The 19,374-nt window shown below is 37.0% G+C and overlaps 1 protein-coding gene across 1 annotated transcript in view; it reads left to right on the top strand.

Moving 5' to 3' along the window:
* The window catches only part of LPIN1 (lipin 1), a 69,944-nt gene that overhangs the window by 35,186 nt on the left and 15,384 nt on the right, over nucleotides 1-19,374 (top strand). The window contains exons 3-13 of the mRNA XM_065730742.1: nucleotides 971-1,171; nucleotides 2,478-2,573; nucleotides 3,583-3,917; nucleotides 4,291-4,410; nucleotides 5,335-5,442; nucleotides 9,639-9,765; nucleotides 11,350-11,644; nucleotides 12,649-12,742; nucleotides 13,989-14,176; nucleotides 15,235-15,328; nucleotides 16,562-16,631. Coding sequence (XP_065586814.1) covers nucleotides 971-1,171; nucleotides 2,478-2,573; nucleotides 3,583-3,917; nucleotides 4,291-4,410; nucleotides 5,335-5,442; nucleotides 9,639-9,765; nucleotides 11,350-11,644; nucleotides 12,649-12,742; nucleotides 13,989-14,176; nucleotides 15,235-15,328; nucleotides 16,562-16,631 — 1,728 coding nt within the window. The remainder of the gene's footprint in view (nucleotides 1-970; nucleotides 1,172-2,477; nucleotides 2,574-3,582; nucleotides 3,918-4,290; nucleotides 4,411-5,334; nucleotides 5,443-9,638; nucleotides 9,766-11,349; nucleotides 11,645-12,648; nucleotides 12,743-13,988; nucleotides 14,177-15,234; nucleotides 15,329-16,561; nucleotides 16,632-19,374) is intronic.

Genomic DNA, 19,374 nt, shown 5'->3' with positions numbered 1-19,374 from the left:
TGTTGATGTCCAGGTGATGTGCCGCCCTGTTAGGGGGAGACTTGTATGTCAGGCACTCTGAGCACACATATACTGAGACTACAAGGATATTCTTGCAGTCATTATCTCAGAATCTGTGAGAGGTATTGGAAAAACAAATGTCTCTAAAGTTTCTAGTGTTCTGGAAAGTATCTGCTTAAATCTAGTCATATTCGGTGAGCCCTTAAAAGACTTGTTGGATTTATGAGTGTCTTAAGTATGCATGCTATCTTGTATTGGGACTATATATAATGTGTATAAGAAGGGAGAAACTATACTAATTGGAGAGGAGGAGAAATAAAGCCAACCAACTAATCACATTAACCATTAACACGTGCCTAATTTTTAATAAACCTGCTCTTACTAAAAAAGTTTTTTAAAATAATTGGTAGAGTTGCATTTAGAAAGCACTCCAAAGTTCAGAAGCTTGGAGTGCCAAACTGTAATGCATACCTTTTGCATATGTGCCTTAAAATGGTCTTTTAACAGCAGAAATCTCAGGTAAGTGGGTGAAGAGTCTAATGCAGTGGAAAATGAGATCTGTTTAGAAGCGTCCCTTGCTCTGCCTTAAAAGCCTGTAGAAATACGCAAGAAAAATATATTCCATCTTGAGAGCACAATAAATGATAGGAGGAGATGTATTGTTTTGCAGTAATGCTTTTTTCCTTCAGAGATGAGTAGAACCTCCTGGGAGCTTCAGCTGGAAAGTGTGATCGCAGCTTTGAATTCAACTAATGTTATGCACTTTTGAAGGTTGTTGTAATTGTCTGAGTTAAAAGGTTTCTTTTGCTTTTGCCTTTTAATAGCTCTCTACACCTAAGTCAGTTCTAAATAAAGTAGTTGAGATATCCTGATTTCATGTGAAGTTATTCATTTGTGAAACAAGAGAATAACCCTTGCTGGAATCTAAAATGTCTTTAAAACCTGATCTGTTTTATCTGTTGCCTTTCAGGTCCAAACCATGAACTACGTTGGGCAGTTAGCAGGGCAAGTGTTTGTAACTGTGAAGGAGCTCTATAAGGGACTAAACCCAGCTACGCTGTCAGGATGTATAGATATAATTGTTGTACGTCAACCAGATGGAAATCTTCAGTGTTCTCCTTTCCATGTACGCTTTGGGAAAATGGGAGTTCTGCGTTCTAGGGAGAAAGTGGTAAGAAAATTGACACTTTGGATATATTCTGTCTGTGGTTTGACTCCAGTAGTGTGAGATTTACTGGATGCTCTCTATGCTAGTCAAGGTTTTCTTCAGACATTCTTTATGAAGTGCTCAAATTGAAGCAGATTTCACTTAAAACAGTTATTACAGATTACCACACTTCTAAGCATAATTTATACGACATCGACTGCAGTAATTAAAAGAAACCATGAAAATTGTAACATTCTCTTTTCAGTAAAGTAAAATTTCAAATGTGCTGATTTTCACATTTTCTCTATTTCATTAGTGACTATGTGGTAAGGCCCCTTTTTTAACATGTGCATTGTTATTTATAAAAAAGAGATTTATAATGAAGTAATCTTTTCAGGTAAAGAATGTTAAGAGCAATTGAAGTTAGAAAAAGCAGTGAGCACTTTAGATAAGTGTAATCAAACTGGATGATCTGGCCATATGATGTCAGATGAGAAGTTGCCAGTGACTAATGCATGGCAGATTATTTTAGGAAATAATTCCTAACCACACGTAGTCTGAGTATCTGTAATTATTTAGCAGAAAAATTCAAATGTCATCATTCTTGAATTCTTACCTGAATCTAAAAGGAACACAAATGTTTGGGATGGGGTAAGAGTTGGCATTGTTACTATGCAAGAGACATAAAATTTTCTGAAGTACAACTTAAATGTTGATTTGTCCACATCTCCCTCAGTAAATACAATGAAAATTAGGTTTATGGCAAAAATGGTTATAAGCAAAGAGAAATCTTCCTGAGAGGAAATGGAAATGATTGGTGCTGTACAGCACTGAGATAAATGTGTGGAAGAAATCAATATGTGGATTGTGTAGAGAATAAAAATCAATTTTTGTTTTTGCTTCTCATAGTACCTGTTTAATTAATTTGAAAGGCAGGATATTAGAAATTTACATGTGGAAGCACTTCTTGCACATGGCAAAATTAGGCCATGAATTAATAGGGAGAAAAGATTTATGTGGCGAATGAAGCATCTAGAATTTCATTTAAAAGGATTCAGGGCTTTATATAATAGCTATAAATCTTCCCGAGGAGCAAGACATTGATGAGCTGAACATGTTAGGAAAACATCTTGAAAACTGATGGCCTTGTGAAGGGCAAGAAAATCCCCCTGCCCTTTCACAAGTGTAGTAGAGTATTTTCTGTTTATAAAGATGCTTCTTATGCTTCACTGAGAAGTATTTGTCCAGTGACAGTGGTAGGATAGCTGAACATGAGCTGTGTATCTAAAACAATGTTATTTTAATTTTTAGAAATGTTACTGTCTTCTAGGTTGACATAGAAATTAATGGAGAAGCTGTTGATCTGCACATGAAACTAGGAGATAATGGAGAAGCATTTTTTGTTCAGGAGATGGATAATGATCAGGTAAGAATCAGAATTCCAGTTTGTTAAAACACAGTGCTCACTCTTCAAAGTCAATTCAGAATTTAGAGATTTTGTTGAAAAGCATTTTTATTCATTCTGTAATTCCTCAAGTTTCTGGATGTTTTTCTGCCGTTGGAACTCAGTACTAAACTTTTTCTTAATTGCTGAGGTTGGAAAAAATCTAAAGAAGATCATCATCACATAACTAAAAATAATAAGCTTATATGCATGTCAGTGTGTGAACAGAAATAAAGTATGCAGTTCATGTGGTCCAAGGATGTGTACAACAGAAGATGATGCTATCACAAATATCACAAATTCTTTTTTTCCTCATAATTCTTTACTTTGAATTCAGCAGTCTGTCAGTGTGAAGTACATGTGCCTTGTAAACGTTTGTGCATGCAGTAATTCTGGTACTCACCAAAGACTTGATCTTGCAACTACAATTCACGTGAAATTGTGGTTAAATGAGAATTTTTGCTGCTGAGCTGTGTAATTAAGTGTTAGTCTATGTGAATTACAGTCACACTTCTTTTGAGTAGTCTGCATGTAAAATAATCCAACAGAAAAGCCCTTAATTTTTGTTACTGCCCTAAGTGGAATGAATTCTCAAATTCTTCTACAGTGTAATGATAATAATTTCAGGTGAAGTTTGGGTCATTGCAGAGTTTACATCTCTATATATTTGTTTTCTATTTGTTAATAGTTGTTCAACTGAAAATGCCTAGAGGTACTTCTATTAGTCTTTAGACATATGTACATATGTTATTGTATAAGAGGTTGCTTGTGTGACCTAATAATAAACTGCTGACCTATCTGACTAGTATCTTCATCTGATTTTGGAAGGAGAATTGGATTTTACGAAATGTTCTATTTCTACTCTGTCTTGCATCAAGTGAATAGAGATTTGTGCTGTAAACTGGGTAATTCTAGATGCTGAGAGGATTTGTTTTGTTGGGAATATTGTTATTGGTTTGTTTAAGAATTGTTTGGATTTCTTCATTCTTAGGAGGTGATTCCTTATCATCTCTCTACATCCCCCATTCTGTCTGAGGGAACTGCTTTAATGGAAGCTCAGCTGAAGAAGAACTCAATTGACAGGATAAGAAACCTGGACAACGGTGTGTCCTCGCAAGTGCCACCTCAAGCTCATGGATCCCAGTCTGGTACTGAAACATCTCCAGTCTGTAGCTCTGTGAAAAAAAGGAGGAAAAAGAGGAGGAAGTCTACCCACAAAATAGACAGCTTAAAAAGAGAGGACAATGGAGATACATCAGAAGATGAAGACTTGTTTCCTATAGAGATTAGCTCAGAGGAAGAAAAGGAACCATTGGACAATTCAAGGTATCACGGTGGAGCAGATTTATAATGGGAAACTAATGCTGGGTTAATGTTCTATTCTATACCTTGTGACAGTAATTTCTAATTTGGTACTCATGGCTGATTAACATGTTTTGCTAAGAAACAGCTGGAAAGGTATGAGGAATACTACTAACAGAAATAATGAAAAGAGTACTTAAAATAAGAACAGTCTTTAGTCATGCTGTGGACTAGGAAGGTGTGAATCAGATAAAGTCTCCGTGTCTTATTAGTTCAGGTTGCACTAATTCTTCTTTGAAGTGGGTGATTTCTTCCCTTCATACCCCCCATTATCTGTAGCATGTAACAGCTGAGTAATCAAATATGGCTTTTTTTATTTTGTCATGTCTTTCCGTAGGATCCTTGTTCCAGATGTGTTTGTTGATGAAGTATCTGATATAAAGGCTCCTGCTGTTCCTATGTATTCTCAGTCTTCATCTTACCCTTGTTCGGATAGAGAATGGTCACCTATTCAAAGGTAATTTTTGTGATAGTACAGTTCTAGGCAGTTTTCCTCTTTTCACTAATTTCTTATACACTAGTGCTGTATGAAGCCTTATGAAAATTTTGCTATCAAGCATGGTCACTATCGACTGCTAGATGAAATCAAATAGTGTAGAACAACTTCAGGTCAGCTCTGTCCTTGATTCAACGAACGAGTGCATACAAAATGAGGCCTACAAATTCTAAAGAATGCTTAAGTGCAAACAATGATATTAACAGATATATGTACTTCAGAGAGGTTGTATGTGTTGTGAAAGCTGAATCTTTGCCTGATGCACGTGCTTTCTGAGGACTTCAGTGAATACAGATACGTAAAATTAAATTATACTTTTAATTATTATACATTTTTAAAATGAATATTTATGACCATTCCTGGTGTTTGAGAAACACTGTTAAAAATTGATAATTTTTTACTTGCTGTCAGTTGCATTCATTAAAATGCAAATGTTTGTGTGTTTTTCTGTTTATGACTGTACAAATGTGCCCCGCATCTCTGAAGACTCTGGAAGTGGGGCAGTATCAATAAGACTTTATGGTATGTCTTATCTTAATGAACTGCCTCTGTGGGTTAGGAGTGGAAGAAAAGAGAGCAGGGAAATTATTTTAGAGGCTTAATTTAGATGTTTTATATTGCATTTTATAATAAACTTTCTCCACTGACTGTAAAGCTTTATGAGATTAGCTGGTGATAGTGTGTGTCAACACCCTGCCTCCTCAGTGGCTTTTTGTACTGTATGTTCTGTTTGTTTCTCAATTGCAATATTCTAGATTTCACAAACTCTAGATGTAAATTCATCATTCATGTAGTTAATACACAAAGAGATTGTTAATCAGCACTAGTTGTGAATAATGACACTGTTTTGTTTCTTTTTTCTTACCAACATGTTGTGTTGTCCAGTAAGCCTATAGATTGCACAGGGCAATCCTCTCTTCTCACAGTTCCAGCAGATGGAGGCCTATCTAACTCTTGTCCTCATCAATCTTCTCACTTTTCTCCTCCAGACAGGTAGAACAGTTGTTCTCCCTCTTTTCTGTGCTAATCTTTAATCTTTTTAACACATGAATATGCTCTTGGCACATTAATTGCACATGTATTTATACCTGCACTCATTGCTAACCCAGACACTTTTGGAGAAAGTGACTTTGAAAACCATTTCCTCTCTTCTTTGTGAGCATTGACTGGAGGTAGGTTGCCTTGAATCACACACTGAATGAGGGTAACTAACATTCATAAAATCAAGGCAGTGAAGACCTAGTTTTAAAACTGAGTTGATTAAGATGATAGCAAAAAATGAGGAATAACTTAGTGAGTGAAATCCAGCAATCCTCTGAAGACTGGCATTTCCACGTGTTTTTTTTTTTTTTACAGTTAGTGCATATTTAAATGACATTTTTATCCAGTGTTTTTCCTGAGGAGTTTACTTTTGCTGGAGATGAAGAAGTAAAAGCAAAACAGCCATCAAAATTGAGAAATAAAGAAAGCAAAATTTGTAAAGAAAGGAGCCAAGTCTCAAAACAGGACCTCTTTCCTTTTGTTGCCTGGTTTGGAAAACTCTCTTCTTGTTGGATTGGAATGGGTTTCATCTTAGAAGGAAAGATGGCACAATAGGTAGGGCATCTTGCCTAAAGCTTGGGAGACCCACAGCTAAGCCTTTGCTGTAGTGTGGGCTTCCTTTGACCTTGGACTCTCTTACAAATATGAAAGTGGATACAGATGTTTGTTGATGCCCTATATTCAAAGTGTATCAAGGTTCTGCAGCCAGGATCTTTCTTTCCAGTCAGTGGAGAGATGCTACAGCAACTAAGTTAAGTCATCTAAAGTATGTGTCTGAGTATTATCTCTTCAGTTCTCCTTTAGTGTTGGGGAAGCTTTTAGTAATGAATCAGGCAAAATTGCTCATTGCTTATCTCAACATAGATACTATACTAGTTACCCAAGGCTATCTAAAAACTGTTAATCTTGAGGGTTTCCCAGCTTGGAGATCTGCTCTTTCTAGCATAATCATGTTGCAACAGCAAATCTATGTGAAATCCTAGGGTAGTCAAGGATATTCTCACAGGATTTGTCATGGGAAGATAGGGCATGTGCACAGGTGGGCCTAGAACAAATAATGTGCCCTGTACGGCTCCGTCAAATTTGATCTGGAGTTCAGCTGTCCTGCAGTCTAGATATACAGCTAAAGTGCCCTAGAAACTGGTCTGAATAAGACCCTGTCTGTGTCTGCAACTCCTTTCCTCTGTGTGAGATCAGAAATGGTACTGTGGCCACCCAGATGGAAATTCAGAGGTTCTCAACTGTTGTTCTGGAATGCAAATGAGGTACATCCCTTTCCTTTTGCCTATCATTTCCTGGTGTATTTGAGTTCAGTCAAGGCAGGACTTTTTTGCAGGCCACGCTGCTTCTTTCTTGGTCTTTCCTTTCTTTCAGTAGGGAGCACTGCTTAGTTAAGTGTGGTTTGTTACTGTAGAGCTGCTAGTGACAGCCCAAGTTCCTGATTCTTTGACATCAAACTATGCTTAGTGCATGCATAGCTTGTATGAAGAAATTCATAGATCTGGGACACCAATATTCAGTGCATATGGGATGTGAATTGAACATTCTGATCTAAATGATTGAGCTGAGTTTGCCCTTCTTAGGCAGCGCTGACAGTATTGGTAGCTCTAGTTTGATCTGTGGTATCTTCAACAAACAGTAGAAGTTGAGAGAAATTCAGCTGGGCTCATCAGTGCTTGATTTGAGGACAGAATTATGTGAAAATCAAGGTGTAGTTCAGCCAGAGTTGTGAATTTCTTGATGGTGTAAGAAATAAAAGTCCTTTTAGAGTCCTTTATTTAGGGATGTGCATCTAGGTTACTATCACTAAATTACAAATCCTACCTGATCTTGCATTTTAGCTTTATTGACCTCCTTTGTGCAAGTGTAACATTAATTCAAGGTTTGATATAGTATTTTTGACCTCTTTTCCCATATATCTTGTGATAGGACTAGAGGGAGTGGCCTCAAGTTGTGCCTGGGAGATTCAAGTCGGACATTAGGAAATATTTCTCCAAGAGAGTGGTCAGGCACTGGAATGGGCTGCCCAGGGAGGTGTTTGAGTCACTGACCCTGGAGGTGTTCAAGAAATGTTTACATGTTGTACCGAGTGACATGATTTGGTGGGAAATATTGGTGATATAGATGATAAGACTGGGTCTTTTCTTAGAGATCTTTTCCAACCTTGGTGATTCTAAGATTCTGTGATTATGGTGCCCAAAAAAAAAAAGTGATTGTGAGCTTTATCAGTCTCCAGTCTGATGTTACTTTGTTAGCAGTAGTTTGAAGGAAATAGCACCTAAAATAGACATTGCTTGGATAAAGGTGACACAGCTCTCGTCACATATATATAAAGGCAGAACTATGTAAAAAGGCAATAAACAAGCAAGACTGTAGTTTGTGTAATGGTCATCTGCACCTATAAAATACAGAGATTGCTACTACTGTTCCAGAAAGGCATTATGTGGAGAGAGTAGCTACTGAGTCTTAAACAAGATAGCATGTGAAGAAAAAAGAGGGATATTTCTCTCTAATGGAAAAACAGCTCTCACTGGGAGTCCACTGACTCCCTGCTAATGTTTCTGGATGGCATGGAAAATCCCAGCTTATGTTCTAGATGATATAAAAGATAAGAATGTTTTAGCATTCTTTTTTTTATAAACAGGACCATAATTTCTCCTTTACCTCCTGGATACATGTTTACAGTCTGATTTGATATCAAAGCTTATACATTAAGATGCTATTGCAATGATGATGATGGTCTGTTATGAGATTGTGTTAGTATTTGTATGGTATAAAATGGGAATTGCGCTTGTGTTGAAATTTTAGGAGATGGTGTGTGCTCTGTTTTAGGAGAGTGGGTAGCCTTTTGCATCAGGAGCCTTCTCAGAGTAGAACTCTGTGTTAATGTACACTGTTCCTAGCACTTCCATGTGCTTGTTTGGGAATAAATGTCATGGTTCTTCACTTAGTTGTGTGAACAAGGGAACTGCATTTTCAGAGAAAATTCTGGAAAATGTAATGTCTGTCTGCTCCACTCCTTTGTGTTCTCACTGCAAAATGTACTTTCTAGACCAAACTGAAGTAATACCTGTATTCTCTTATGCTATCTGGCTGAGTAAGGAGGGTTGAAAAAGCAAAGCTGTTTTGGATTTTCAGTTGGATTCAGTTTATTTAGAAGGTAAAAAATAAACACGAAGAATTTAGACCAGTGTAGAAAGCTTTTTAACAGTGAAGGTAACTCAGCTTTGAACCTTTTATCTATGATTTTTGTGGATTTTTTTTTTCCTCGTGGTTTGTAAATCAAGACTACATGAGTACACCAGTGTCTGTTCTCAAACAGCCATAAATGCTGTGACTCAAACAAAAATAATGGACTTTCTTCAGGGATTTCAGGGTGAAATTGTAGGAGTTGCATCATGCCAAAAGGCAGAGTGGATAATTATGATTTTTCCTTTCACTCTTGAAATCAGTGAATCACTATTCATTACAGACTAACTTGACTCCACATTAAAAATGTGCTACAAACTGATATATTCCTGATGAATAAGTGATTTTATATTCCAGTAACAGTGAAACAGTTAAATATTTTTCTGCTGGGAACACTCAAATCCTTTGTGCCTTGCTCCTGTTGTTTTTCCTATAAACATCTATATGAGAATAGAATTGAACAAGTTGGTAAAAGGAAGCAATAAACTGAATACCTTTAGATTAATTTATTATTTAGTCAGGGTAAGGTGTCTTGTTGATTCAAATGAATCACTTCTGTATTTCGCATCCATTTCACAATACTAACAGCTCTTCATCTACAGCTTCTGGTGCCATCCCTATTCAAAGTTCTTTTTTTTTTGCACACATTAAAAATCTTCCTGAAAGGTTCAAGTCCAGTGCTTGTCTCACCTTTTTCATCTTCTCAAAGCCTACTTCTGTGATCGCAGTCACTAAAAAATGGCAGATAACGAGATCACTGAGAGCTTAAGAAGATCCTGAACTGTTTGAAATGTTTTTCCATGCTTCCATACTCCCTCGTTTGGCTGATAATAATTATAAAACTTTCAATACTTTGGACTGGTGCATGTCTGTTTGTAAAGTGCTTACTCTGTAGTGGTTATTTTTGGTTTTGTAGTATTTCTGTACTAAATACTACTTTTTTGTTTATTTTTCTTCAGCCCATCAGGCTCTCGTCCTCCTACTCCTCAAAGTGATTCAGAATTAGTCAGTAAATCTACAGACAGGGGTGGGCTAAAGAATCCACACATGCACTGGGCCTGGGGAGAGCTACCACAGGCTACAAAGGTACGTGGTATGATCGGTTTAATTTCTTGCTGGCATCTGTTGTGCTTTGATTGGGCAAATGGTGCTTATTGCAGGCTCCTGAAGGGGAAAAAGATCCCATTTTTACATATAATCATACAATTTTATGTAGGAAGTGGCATTTTGCTCCTAAAGAGCATTAGATGGAAATTAGTTGCTTGGTATTAGCAGTTTGATTCACAAAAAAATGAAAGAGGCTGTTTGAGTGCTTAAGTATCCAGAAACACCTGCAATTGTCCACAGATCTTCACACGCCCAGATGTGCTGCTTTTTTGGATTGACTTGACTAGCTAGTGTCCAGCCTGTGGCCATTTGGCTTTTCTAAGGTCCCTGCTAGATGGCAGGATTTGTGGTGTGCTAGCAGCATTGCCAAGCTGCACAGAAGCCATGTACAGCTGAATATGCTGCTGTTCAGGTGTGGCTGGCTCCTTATGGATGTTGAGTCAGAGCATTCATTCAGGACAAGAGATTGAGGGCTTGCACCTATCTGTGGGTAAGAGAAACAAAGATCATAGAATCATTAAGGTTGGAACTGATCTCTAAGATAATCTAGTCCTGTTGTCCACCAACCCACGTCCTGAAGCATCACATTTACCCTTTCCTTAAACGCTTCCAGGGACAGTAACTCCAACACCTCCCTGGGCAGCCTGTTCTAATACCTAATGGCTCTTTCTGGGAAGAAGTTATTCCTAATATCTGTCTGAACCTCCCCTGGCACAACTTGGGGCCATTCCCTTTTGTCCTATTGCTAGTTACAAGAATATATTGCAGTTATGGGGGCATGGATGGCATAGCTTTTGGTCCCCACTGTTGTAGGCTGGCTTTTCTGCAGAAATGACTGTGAGAGCGATGGGGACAGGAGCAGAATAAAGGGACAGAGCCCAGGCCGTGCAGGCCAGTGAAATAGGCCTTGCAGGTCTTATTCCTGGAAGCTCTTCCCTTTGGAATCCCTGAATGTGTCCCTAACTAAGCTATTCTGTATTGGTCAGGCCATGTCTGAGCCAGGAGTTATACTTTGGATACTGTTCATCACCTTGCAAATGTTTGCTTGCTCTGACATGAAGGTTATGGCAGCCGTACAGCTGCTGCTCTAGGAGTACAGCTCTCTGCTGTAAGAACTGGGGAGATCTAGAATTGTGCCTACAGAGTGTTGAAAAGTCTTCACCTGGGATATTGATAAATGACAGCAAGCCACATCCTGTTCCCTGGGAGCATCCTGATTGTATAAGGACTCTAGTCAACAATGTTTGTCAGGGTTACTTTCTAAGGCAAAGCTGGGGGTTGTGCTGAAAGGGAGGAGGGCAGGTGGGAACTGTGATGTGCTTTCACACAGGTGTGTGCATTTTACAATGCAGGTGCATTATACACAAAAATAAAATATATATATACACACACACACACAGTGGAAGGCTTTAATATGTTGTAGCCTCAAACTGAGTTATTTGTGGCTTGCTCACCTTAAGAATCTGATCTTGGATTGAACAGAACAGGTAAAACTCTGTTGCGTTTTTTTTTTTTTTTAAAGAACTCTTCTGTATAGCAGTCTGCTCTTTTTATTTCTTACAGGCAAGTTCCACGATCAAGGCTAAGGAACCCAATCCTTCAGAAAGCACTCACTTTCGAGTCATCCAGAGTGCTCCTGTAGAAGAGTTTAATGGCGTGTCTCCTCTACCTGCCCTTGGGCAGGCAGATGCAGCAACTGCTGATGAAACTGAGCCCTTGCCAGCTGAGACAAATAAGCCAGAGACAGAATCTGCAGGAGCAGCTGTACCATCGTTGCCTGCCAATGAGGAAATGAAACAAACTGCAGCTTGCTCAGCCCAGGCAGTTGGGAAGACAGATTCCCCTTCCAGGAAGAAAGGTAAAGCCGTTGATGTTTCTTATTTACATGTAGGATTTTTGTCTTCAGAGTTCATGGTGATAAAGCACCCCATTGTCATATAAATTAATCTGTGCCCTTAGGACACTGTCAGGTCTGGAAAGGAATAACTTTTTAAAAGAACCATCAAAACCCAAGTTTCTCACAGCATTGTAGGACAGAAGTTCTCATTCACTGGGTAATTTTGGCAAGGCTGCAAAATTTGCTCCAAATTCATCAAATATGGATGAATTCAGAGATTTCATTTTTGGCACAAACCCACTCTTGATCTGCTGATTCACTTGCTCTGACCACTTTCAAAGTTATTTTGCGTGGCTGGTACTTGTTGAGTGTCTCTGTTCTTGCACAATCATGTGGCATGTATTTTACACAAACAGTGGATTTGCTGTAAATTAAGGTACTTTGTTTTCATATGAGCAATTTTAGATATTTACTTGGTATGCATCTTGTCTTGAATTTGTGAGATGCAACTCTGCATTTCTACTTCCTAATTTTTAGAATCTATAGCTATTCTATTTTACTGCAAGTGTTAGTCTTCACATAAAATGTACTTACAGAATTTTATGTTTTAGAACTCTGATTATCCTGTAATTATGAAAACTCTACATAACCCTGGTTTGTTCAAGTGTGTTTTACCAGTTAATATAGTTTTTAGCTGTTTTCCCGTGCTTTTCAAAGTAAAAAAAGCCCAAGTCAGTGACCAGTGATTTGTAATTCCCAGTGATTTTGTCTGAAAGAGGAAAGCTGCAGCATATCCCAGAATTAGTCCTCTGCTTTCTTATTTGTGTATTCCAAGTGTGAATAGTGTATACAAGCAACTTGTTTTGAAACTTTAGGCAGTACCATTTTATGCAGCTGTAGTTCACAAACTGTTATGACTTGTCTTCTTTCTCAATCCTAAAATGAGTAGCTAAATAGCATTAACAATTCAGACTTCTTACTCAGAAAAGACTTGTTAATACCCTTATTTCTACCATCCCTTGCAGACAAACGAAGCCGGCATCTTGGTGCTGATGGTGTCTATTTAGATGACCTCACTGACATGGATCCAGAAGTTGCTGCGCTTTATTTCCCCAAGAAGTATAGTTTGCTTATATTTCTGCTATTTGTGTTTCTTTCTTTTGCACTGAGGTTGCTTCTGTCTTCACCTCAATTGAAATGTTGGGGCTTTTAGGTGGCTTGGTGTTTGGGCCTAAGAGCTGTGTTTGAAATTGATGTTCCATTTTGGTCGATCAAGCATCATACATTGATTGCAGATTGTTATGTAATGTGCACTAATGTTTGTGGGAGTTACTCACATGCCCTGGGAGAACAGTTGTCTGTGGGATATATATATCCCTGTGTCCTTGCTTATTACTGAGAAGAATGTAGCTTACTGTTAACAGTATAAACTATTGCTCTTACATTCTACTGTAATTGAGCATCTATAAATAATACGTTAGAGAATCATTTTTTGTATGCTGCATGGTAGACTTATGAAAATACTTCATCCCAAACAAACAAATTAGAACTTCTGAAATCTTTTATTAGACTGTCTTAACATTTCTCGTTGTCTTTCTCCATCATGTTCAAATCATTTGACTAAAGTAATTGAGCAACAAGTGGCTTCCATACTTCTCATTTTTTTTCTCATTTGCTTAAACCCAGCTGTTGTAATATTAGTGTTTCAGTAGAACAGAGAAAGATTAGTAATATGGAGGGAAAGGTCGGATTGCAAATTCCATTATCAAATGCATTCATATAAATCTGGAATGGAAAGGCAACTTGATGAGCCTGCATTTCTTAGTAATGATCTCATCTATGTACATTTGATTTTAAGAAATAATATGTAATTATATCCTCTTAAAATTTTCAAGTCCTAATAGCTTATATGTGCTTATTCAATATGCAAAATATTTATATATATATCTATCTGACAAATGTGAAAACTTTGGGTTTTTTTTGGGGGGGGACTTGGTTATTAATTAGTACAATTAATACAAATTCAAGAGTAGACAACTGTTTGTTTTTGTTCCCAGAGCTTGGGAACAATTCTCCTAGTGTAAATTTTGTCTTAGTTTGTCTGCTAAGCTTTTGCTGAGTATTATTTTCCCTTTCTCTTGTAAATAAACTGATTATACATGAGTAGTTTTGGAAATTAAGTAGAAGCAGTCTAATTCTTAAGAACAAGTGAGGTCTATGCTGCTTTGTTTAAATTTTATGGCAAAAGCAAGAAAATTTATTTCTCTTTATTCTTAAGCATGGATCTGATTTAAACAGTATACATTGAAGGGAGAGAATCTGGGAATGGATCATGAAGAATGAATGTCTGATCTTTCTTTTTCAGTGGAGACAATGTACAGAACAGAAACACAAATGATGCAGGGCCACGGTCTGCCACTCATTCTCCGCAGTCCTTTGGGAGCTCAGGTGCTGACAGTGGTGTTGAAAGCACTTCAGATGGCACCAGAGATCTGCCCTCCATTGCCATATCTCTCTGTGGAGGCCTCACGGACGTCAAAGAGATAACCAAAGGTATAGAACGACCTGAATTACAGACGTGTGCTGTCAAGTCCTTGCTCAAGGGAGCAGTGCCCTCCTGTGGCTGTACCTGGGAATGTGTTGAGAAAACAGTTCTAGCAAATTTATCAGTTCAGAGGTTTTTTTCCATAATTAGAAAGGTTTTATTATTTTAACACATTTTAATAGTCTTCTGTATGCTGTATTTTTGAAAAGTTTGTGTTTGTATATGTTTCCTGATAATACCAATTTTATATCATAGCAGTGTAAATGGTATTTTTGTAATCCTGTGTAACTTATAGCCAAGAAGTACTCTTCTGTCCATGCCAGAAATTAAAAAGGTAGTCTAGGCTGTAAATGGAGACATCTGAGGCACCATCAGTTTCTTGTGTGACTCTTAAAATGAATCATGTAAGAGTGTCCTGTGCTTTAAGCTTTCAGCTATGTACCATGAAGATAAATGATTTAAAGGATGTGAATTCTGCAATAACATGAATTCATAAACCCAACACTGATTGCTGTTCAGAAGCTGGTTATTATGCATTTTGATTATATTGTAATTTGAGTTATGCTTGTTATTTAGATCACCTGTAAACTACAGGGATTTTGTTGAAGGAGCTGGTGGTAGAAGAAAAGGTGTTTCTTCATAGTTGTTTTCATTTTGCTGTAAGCTGTATGTGTGGTCATTAAACTTTTGTTTATGGATTTATGTATATGTAAGCCCACCAGGTCCCGTTCCTAATTTGGGCAGAGGATCAGTAGAAAGCATGAAGAAATACTTCACTACTTTTCTCAGAACACTGATTTTCCTCCTCACAGTTCGATCCTTCAGCTTTCCCTTAACTTGTATTTTGAAAGGAAAGATACCAAGGATACCCAGCAGTACATAAAGAAACACTCATTATCTTCAGAGATTGAAATTTCTGAATGTCTTGCTTCTATGTTTTTACTGACCTCAGTATCCTAGTAATCAAGAGCAAATTCTGAATGTGAAAGCAGTATTTTCTTTTAGATTGGCCCATTCCAGGGATCTATAAATGCGTGACTTGCATGTGCTTTTTTTTTCCCAACAGAAGAATTCTTAGAACATGCAGTGACATATCAGCAGTTTGTGGATAATCCTGCTATCATCGATGACCCTAATCTTGTCGTTAAGATTGGAAATAAGTAAGTATATTTCCACGGAGTAATGAAGGAGAAATAGTTCTTACTGTTGCAATGAAAACACTGCTGTGGTACTTCATTGTGTTAGATCAGTGTCGCAGTAGCTGAAAAATAGATTTTGAAATTTTGTAGTATGGAGTTGTTTGGAGTCAGCTTTCTAGTGAATTCAAGCTTTTTCTTCCAGTTCTCTCTTCTCCTTTAGACTAAAGTAAAGAGCAACTTCAGATCACCTGCCACGGCTAACTGACACAATCTGAATTTTAAGAAGCTAGCATTAAAAGCTAATAGTATTCATTTTCAATAGGTAGAGTAAAAATGAAGTAGGATGTACACTTGCTAAGGCTTGCCTTGATCCAGTTTGAATAATTAGTATTTGCAGGGTTGTGATGGTCTGCTTGCAAAACCCTCCATATGCGGTACATTATGATTATAAATCTGAATATTTTTACTAATATGCCTCTATAGAAGCATCATCCTTTCCAGATTTGTCAGTTTACCCACTGAATATGTGAGTTCTGTTTCTGGAAGGCTAAAGATATTTTTTCATGTTTGTGTTGCTGAGCAGGGCATCGTTATGGACTATGCCAGATGCAGTTATTTAGAGGATATTTTAACTTTACAGCCCTTTTCAGCTAGCATTTTGTATTTAGAGTAGAAGAGAGAAGATGGCATTGTGCTGCAGTTAGGACTTAAGCTACCCTTAGTTATAGAGATTGGTCATATAGATCTGACATGCTTAATGCATCCTTATGCAATAGTTTTTAATCACTACTGGGATTGAGTGTGTAATGACCTTGTCTTCTCCATCAGAAAAGAACAACTTGAGAAGTGTAGACTTGCCCTCTCATGAACTGAGGAGAGTAATTTATTGCTCCTCTGCTATATGTCTCTGATTTTAGTAGGTAATGTTTACCTGCCTACTGGTGCTCTGAGGAGAGAGGACGATACATCTCTGTTCATACTGCAGTCTATAAAAGAAGTTGTGCTGTGTTTAGCACATCATAGTAAAAGCTTAACATCTTATAGACTCAGGTTCATAACATTTGTGTAGTGACTTGATGCAAAACTAGTGAAAAACAGCTGTTTATCAAATGAGCTACTTTTTTTTTAATGAGGTGTTAAGGACCTGTGCTAAAGAAGCTTCACAGGTTTAACCTGCTATTATGATAAATACTAGATTGTGTAGTCCCAAGGTTCCAATACAGAATGCAGTAACTGTCTTTCTTAAATGCCTAGGTACTACAACTGGACAACAGCTGGTCCCCTTCTGCTGGCAATGCAGGCATTCCAGAAACCTTTGCCAAAGGTGAGATTGAACATGAAGGCTAATCAGAGTGAAGCTGTGATATTTTGCTGTGAAGGCATATAATTAACTAAGGCAGAGAAAAGGGGTCATGTTGTAAAGGCATCTGTGTACCTATTCATAATAAACCATTCCTTTAGTAATTTAGCTCTTAGTATAAGCTAGATTTGGTCTGTGAATAGTATTACTTTCTAAGCTAAGATCATTGCAAGTAATTTGAACTTGACTTGATCCTTTTCTTCTCCTGTTTTCCTTCATTAATATTGGATGGTAAATATAAATTAGGTTGACCCACCTTAGTATTTACTGTATCTGAACACTGAGGACTTGCTTCATTTTATCTGTGTATAGCATATATTAGCAAATAAAAATTGAAGTAAAGAATTTTAACCTTACTTGAATGTGACGTAAGTACTGGACAGGGAAGGTCTGTAGCTTGTTAGTCTTCCATTTCTCATGTGGTGGGTCATAACCAACCCAGGCAGGCAGTGACAGATAGTTATGACTGTATGACAGCTGTATGATTGTTTATATTAAACATGCTGATGACCTTAGTTTAATTACATGTGACCTAATGCCACAGAGATGATTGGGACAGAAATACATGTCACTGTCCCTATTTATAAGGGAGTAAGTATCAACATTGGCACTAACTTGTACCCTGGTTGGACATGGATTTAATACCCTTTGTAAACTTTTGCCCTTTGCAGCCCTGCATGTATCTTTGCATTTAATTTATGTGAATTCTTTTGCCACAACTTGGAGTAATACTCCACTGCCATGTTCTTTCTGTTTTAGTGCTACATCACCTATTGACACAGATAGGCAGTATAAAATCATAGAATACTCCTGGTTGGAACGGGTGCATTAGAAACACTGAATTGATTCAGTACATTAAAAAAATGATCCTAGAAGTCCTAAACATCTGGTCGATCAGGCTTGAATTTCAGGTTGTCACAGAGCTGGATATTTTTGTGTTTTACTGCAAATATTCTAATCATCATTAAAGCCGAGATTCATCCCATTGATGCATATTGGTCTCCAGTGCCAATCCAAAGATTGGAAGATAACTACCTTTGCAATTCAATGTTTAGATGCCTGATCCAAGTGTTTTGTCTTTTGCCTAGGAGGCGTAAGTGGAAGCAATGGGTATAAAATACTTTTCCCTTTAAGGAAAGTAGCAGTACCTTCAACAGTATTATGGTTATACCACTATTCATGTAGTTTATCAATTAAGAAAAGTCTTTTATGAATGTGAAATTTACTGTTGTTTTTTTTTAATTCACTTGCATTCTGTATACTGATATCTTAATAGACAGAACAGTTTTCATAGGGTGGAGAAGCTAGTACATGTCGTTGGCACAGACTGTGTGACTGGAAAGGCTTACTTGTCTAAACTTTACTGCTGATATCATGATTGTTTATGCTACAAGTCATTCTGCTGGTTTTCTTAATCATTTATTTGTAAGAATTTTGATTTGCTGGAATAATGCAACTAAGGTGTTGAAATATTAAGATAATTAATCAAAACAGGCCTTATGAAGTGATTGAAAACTGGAGTTACTGCAAAAAAATCACCGATGTTCATTCTGTAAAATACACTTAAATACATGCTGAACTGTAAGCATGTGCATTATATAATCAAAAATCAATTGTACATCTGCTTGAAGCTGTCCATATGTTTGATAACCTCTTTAAACTGTAGCCATTGTTCTCAACAACTGTTATTTTCTCAGTAACTCCATCTGCACTGTTTTATTTTTTTTTTGTCTTAAAAAACTTCAACTTATTTGTTCAACTTCATTCCTTTGTCACTTCTCTCTTTTCTATTATACTTTAGATGGTATAGTGAAGGAAAAACTGAGAAAAGGGATGCACTGTTGTATTTCTGCATAAGTTGAACTCTTTTTAACTGATAGCCTTTCTTGGAATCAGTTATGTTTTTTTTTCCTTTTCACTGATCATCAACGCCATTTTGTTTTGGTGACTTCATTTACAGTAGAGGGTATTATCTCATCGTGTCAGGCAAACTAGGACATACTGAACATTGTTGCCACCTTTATTGCTATATTTTCCTTCTGTTTTTTTTGCTCACTCTTGTGGTTGAACAAATTCACCTCTTGTTGTGGTACACAAATCACTCTAGTCGTTGTTATTGGAAGAAACTTTCTTCTACTCAGATCCAGGATATACAGTGAATTTAAATTAGCAAAGGATTTTTTTTTTAAAGCACAAAAACTTACAGTGCTGTCAGTCAATTTCATAGCATCATGCTCACCTCATAAAAGCTAGTAACATCTTTTATTTTTTCCTAGCCAATGATGAAATACGTACTTAATAGTTATTCTTAAATGAGAGTGACCATCTTGCATGCTGGTTTTTTTTTCCAGTTTTTTTTACTGTTTTCCATGGCTACTCTTTCAGGGACTGATCTTTTCTACTCATTTGTTTGTTGTGCTTTTTTTAAGTATAATTTGCACTAAGTGACTTAAGAAAAACAGTAGCTTCTCCATTCTAGGCATTATACTAATACCTATTTATGCTTTTTTTTCCCTTCTTTAATTTTTGTCTTTTTTTCATTTTTCTTTTAAAAATTCCATAAGTATTCATGTTTAAGTTACTTCAAAGCAGTGCTGGATACCATTAGATTTTGCTTTAGTAGAATTTATGGTCCGCAGACAGTATGTTTACTTTTATTCTGTTTATTATCAGTTAAAATTGTACATTTAGCACTCTTTCATTTACA

The sequence above is a fragment of the Cyrtonyx montezumae genome, unplaced genomic scaffold, assembly GCF_038088225.1.
Source record: "Cyrtonyx montezumae isolate F1298 unplaced genomic scaffold, pur_monq_1.0 scaffold_13, whole genome shotgun sequence".
Taxonomy (NCBI): domain Eukaryota; kingdom Metazoa; phylum Chordata; class Aves; order Galliformes; family Odontophoridae; genus Cyrtonyx; species Cyrtonyx montezumae.
The sequence above is the reverse complement of the archived record's forward strand: the minus strand, read 5'-3'. Positions and strand labels throughout refer to the sequence as shown.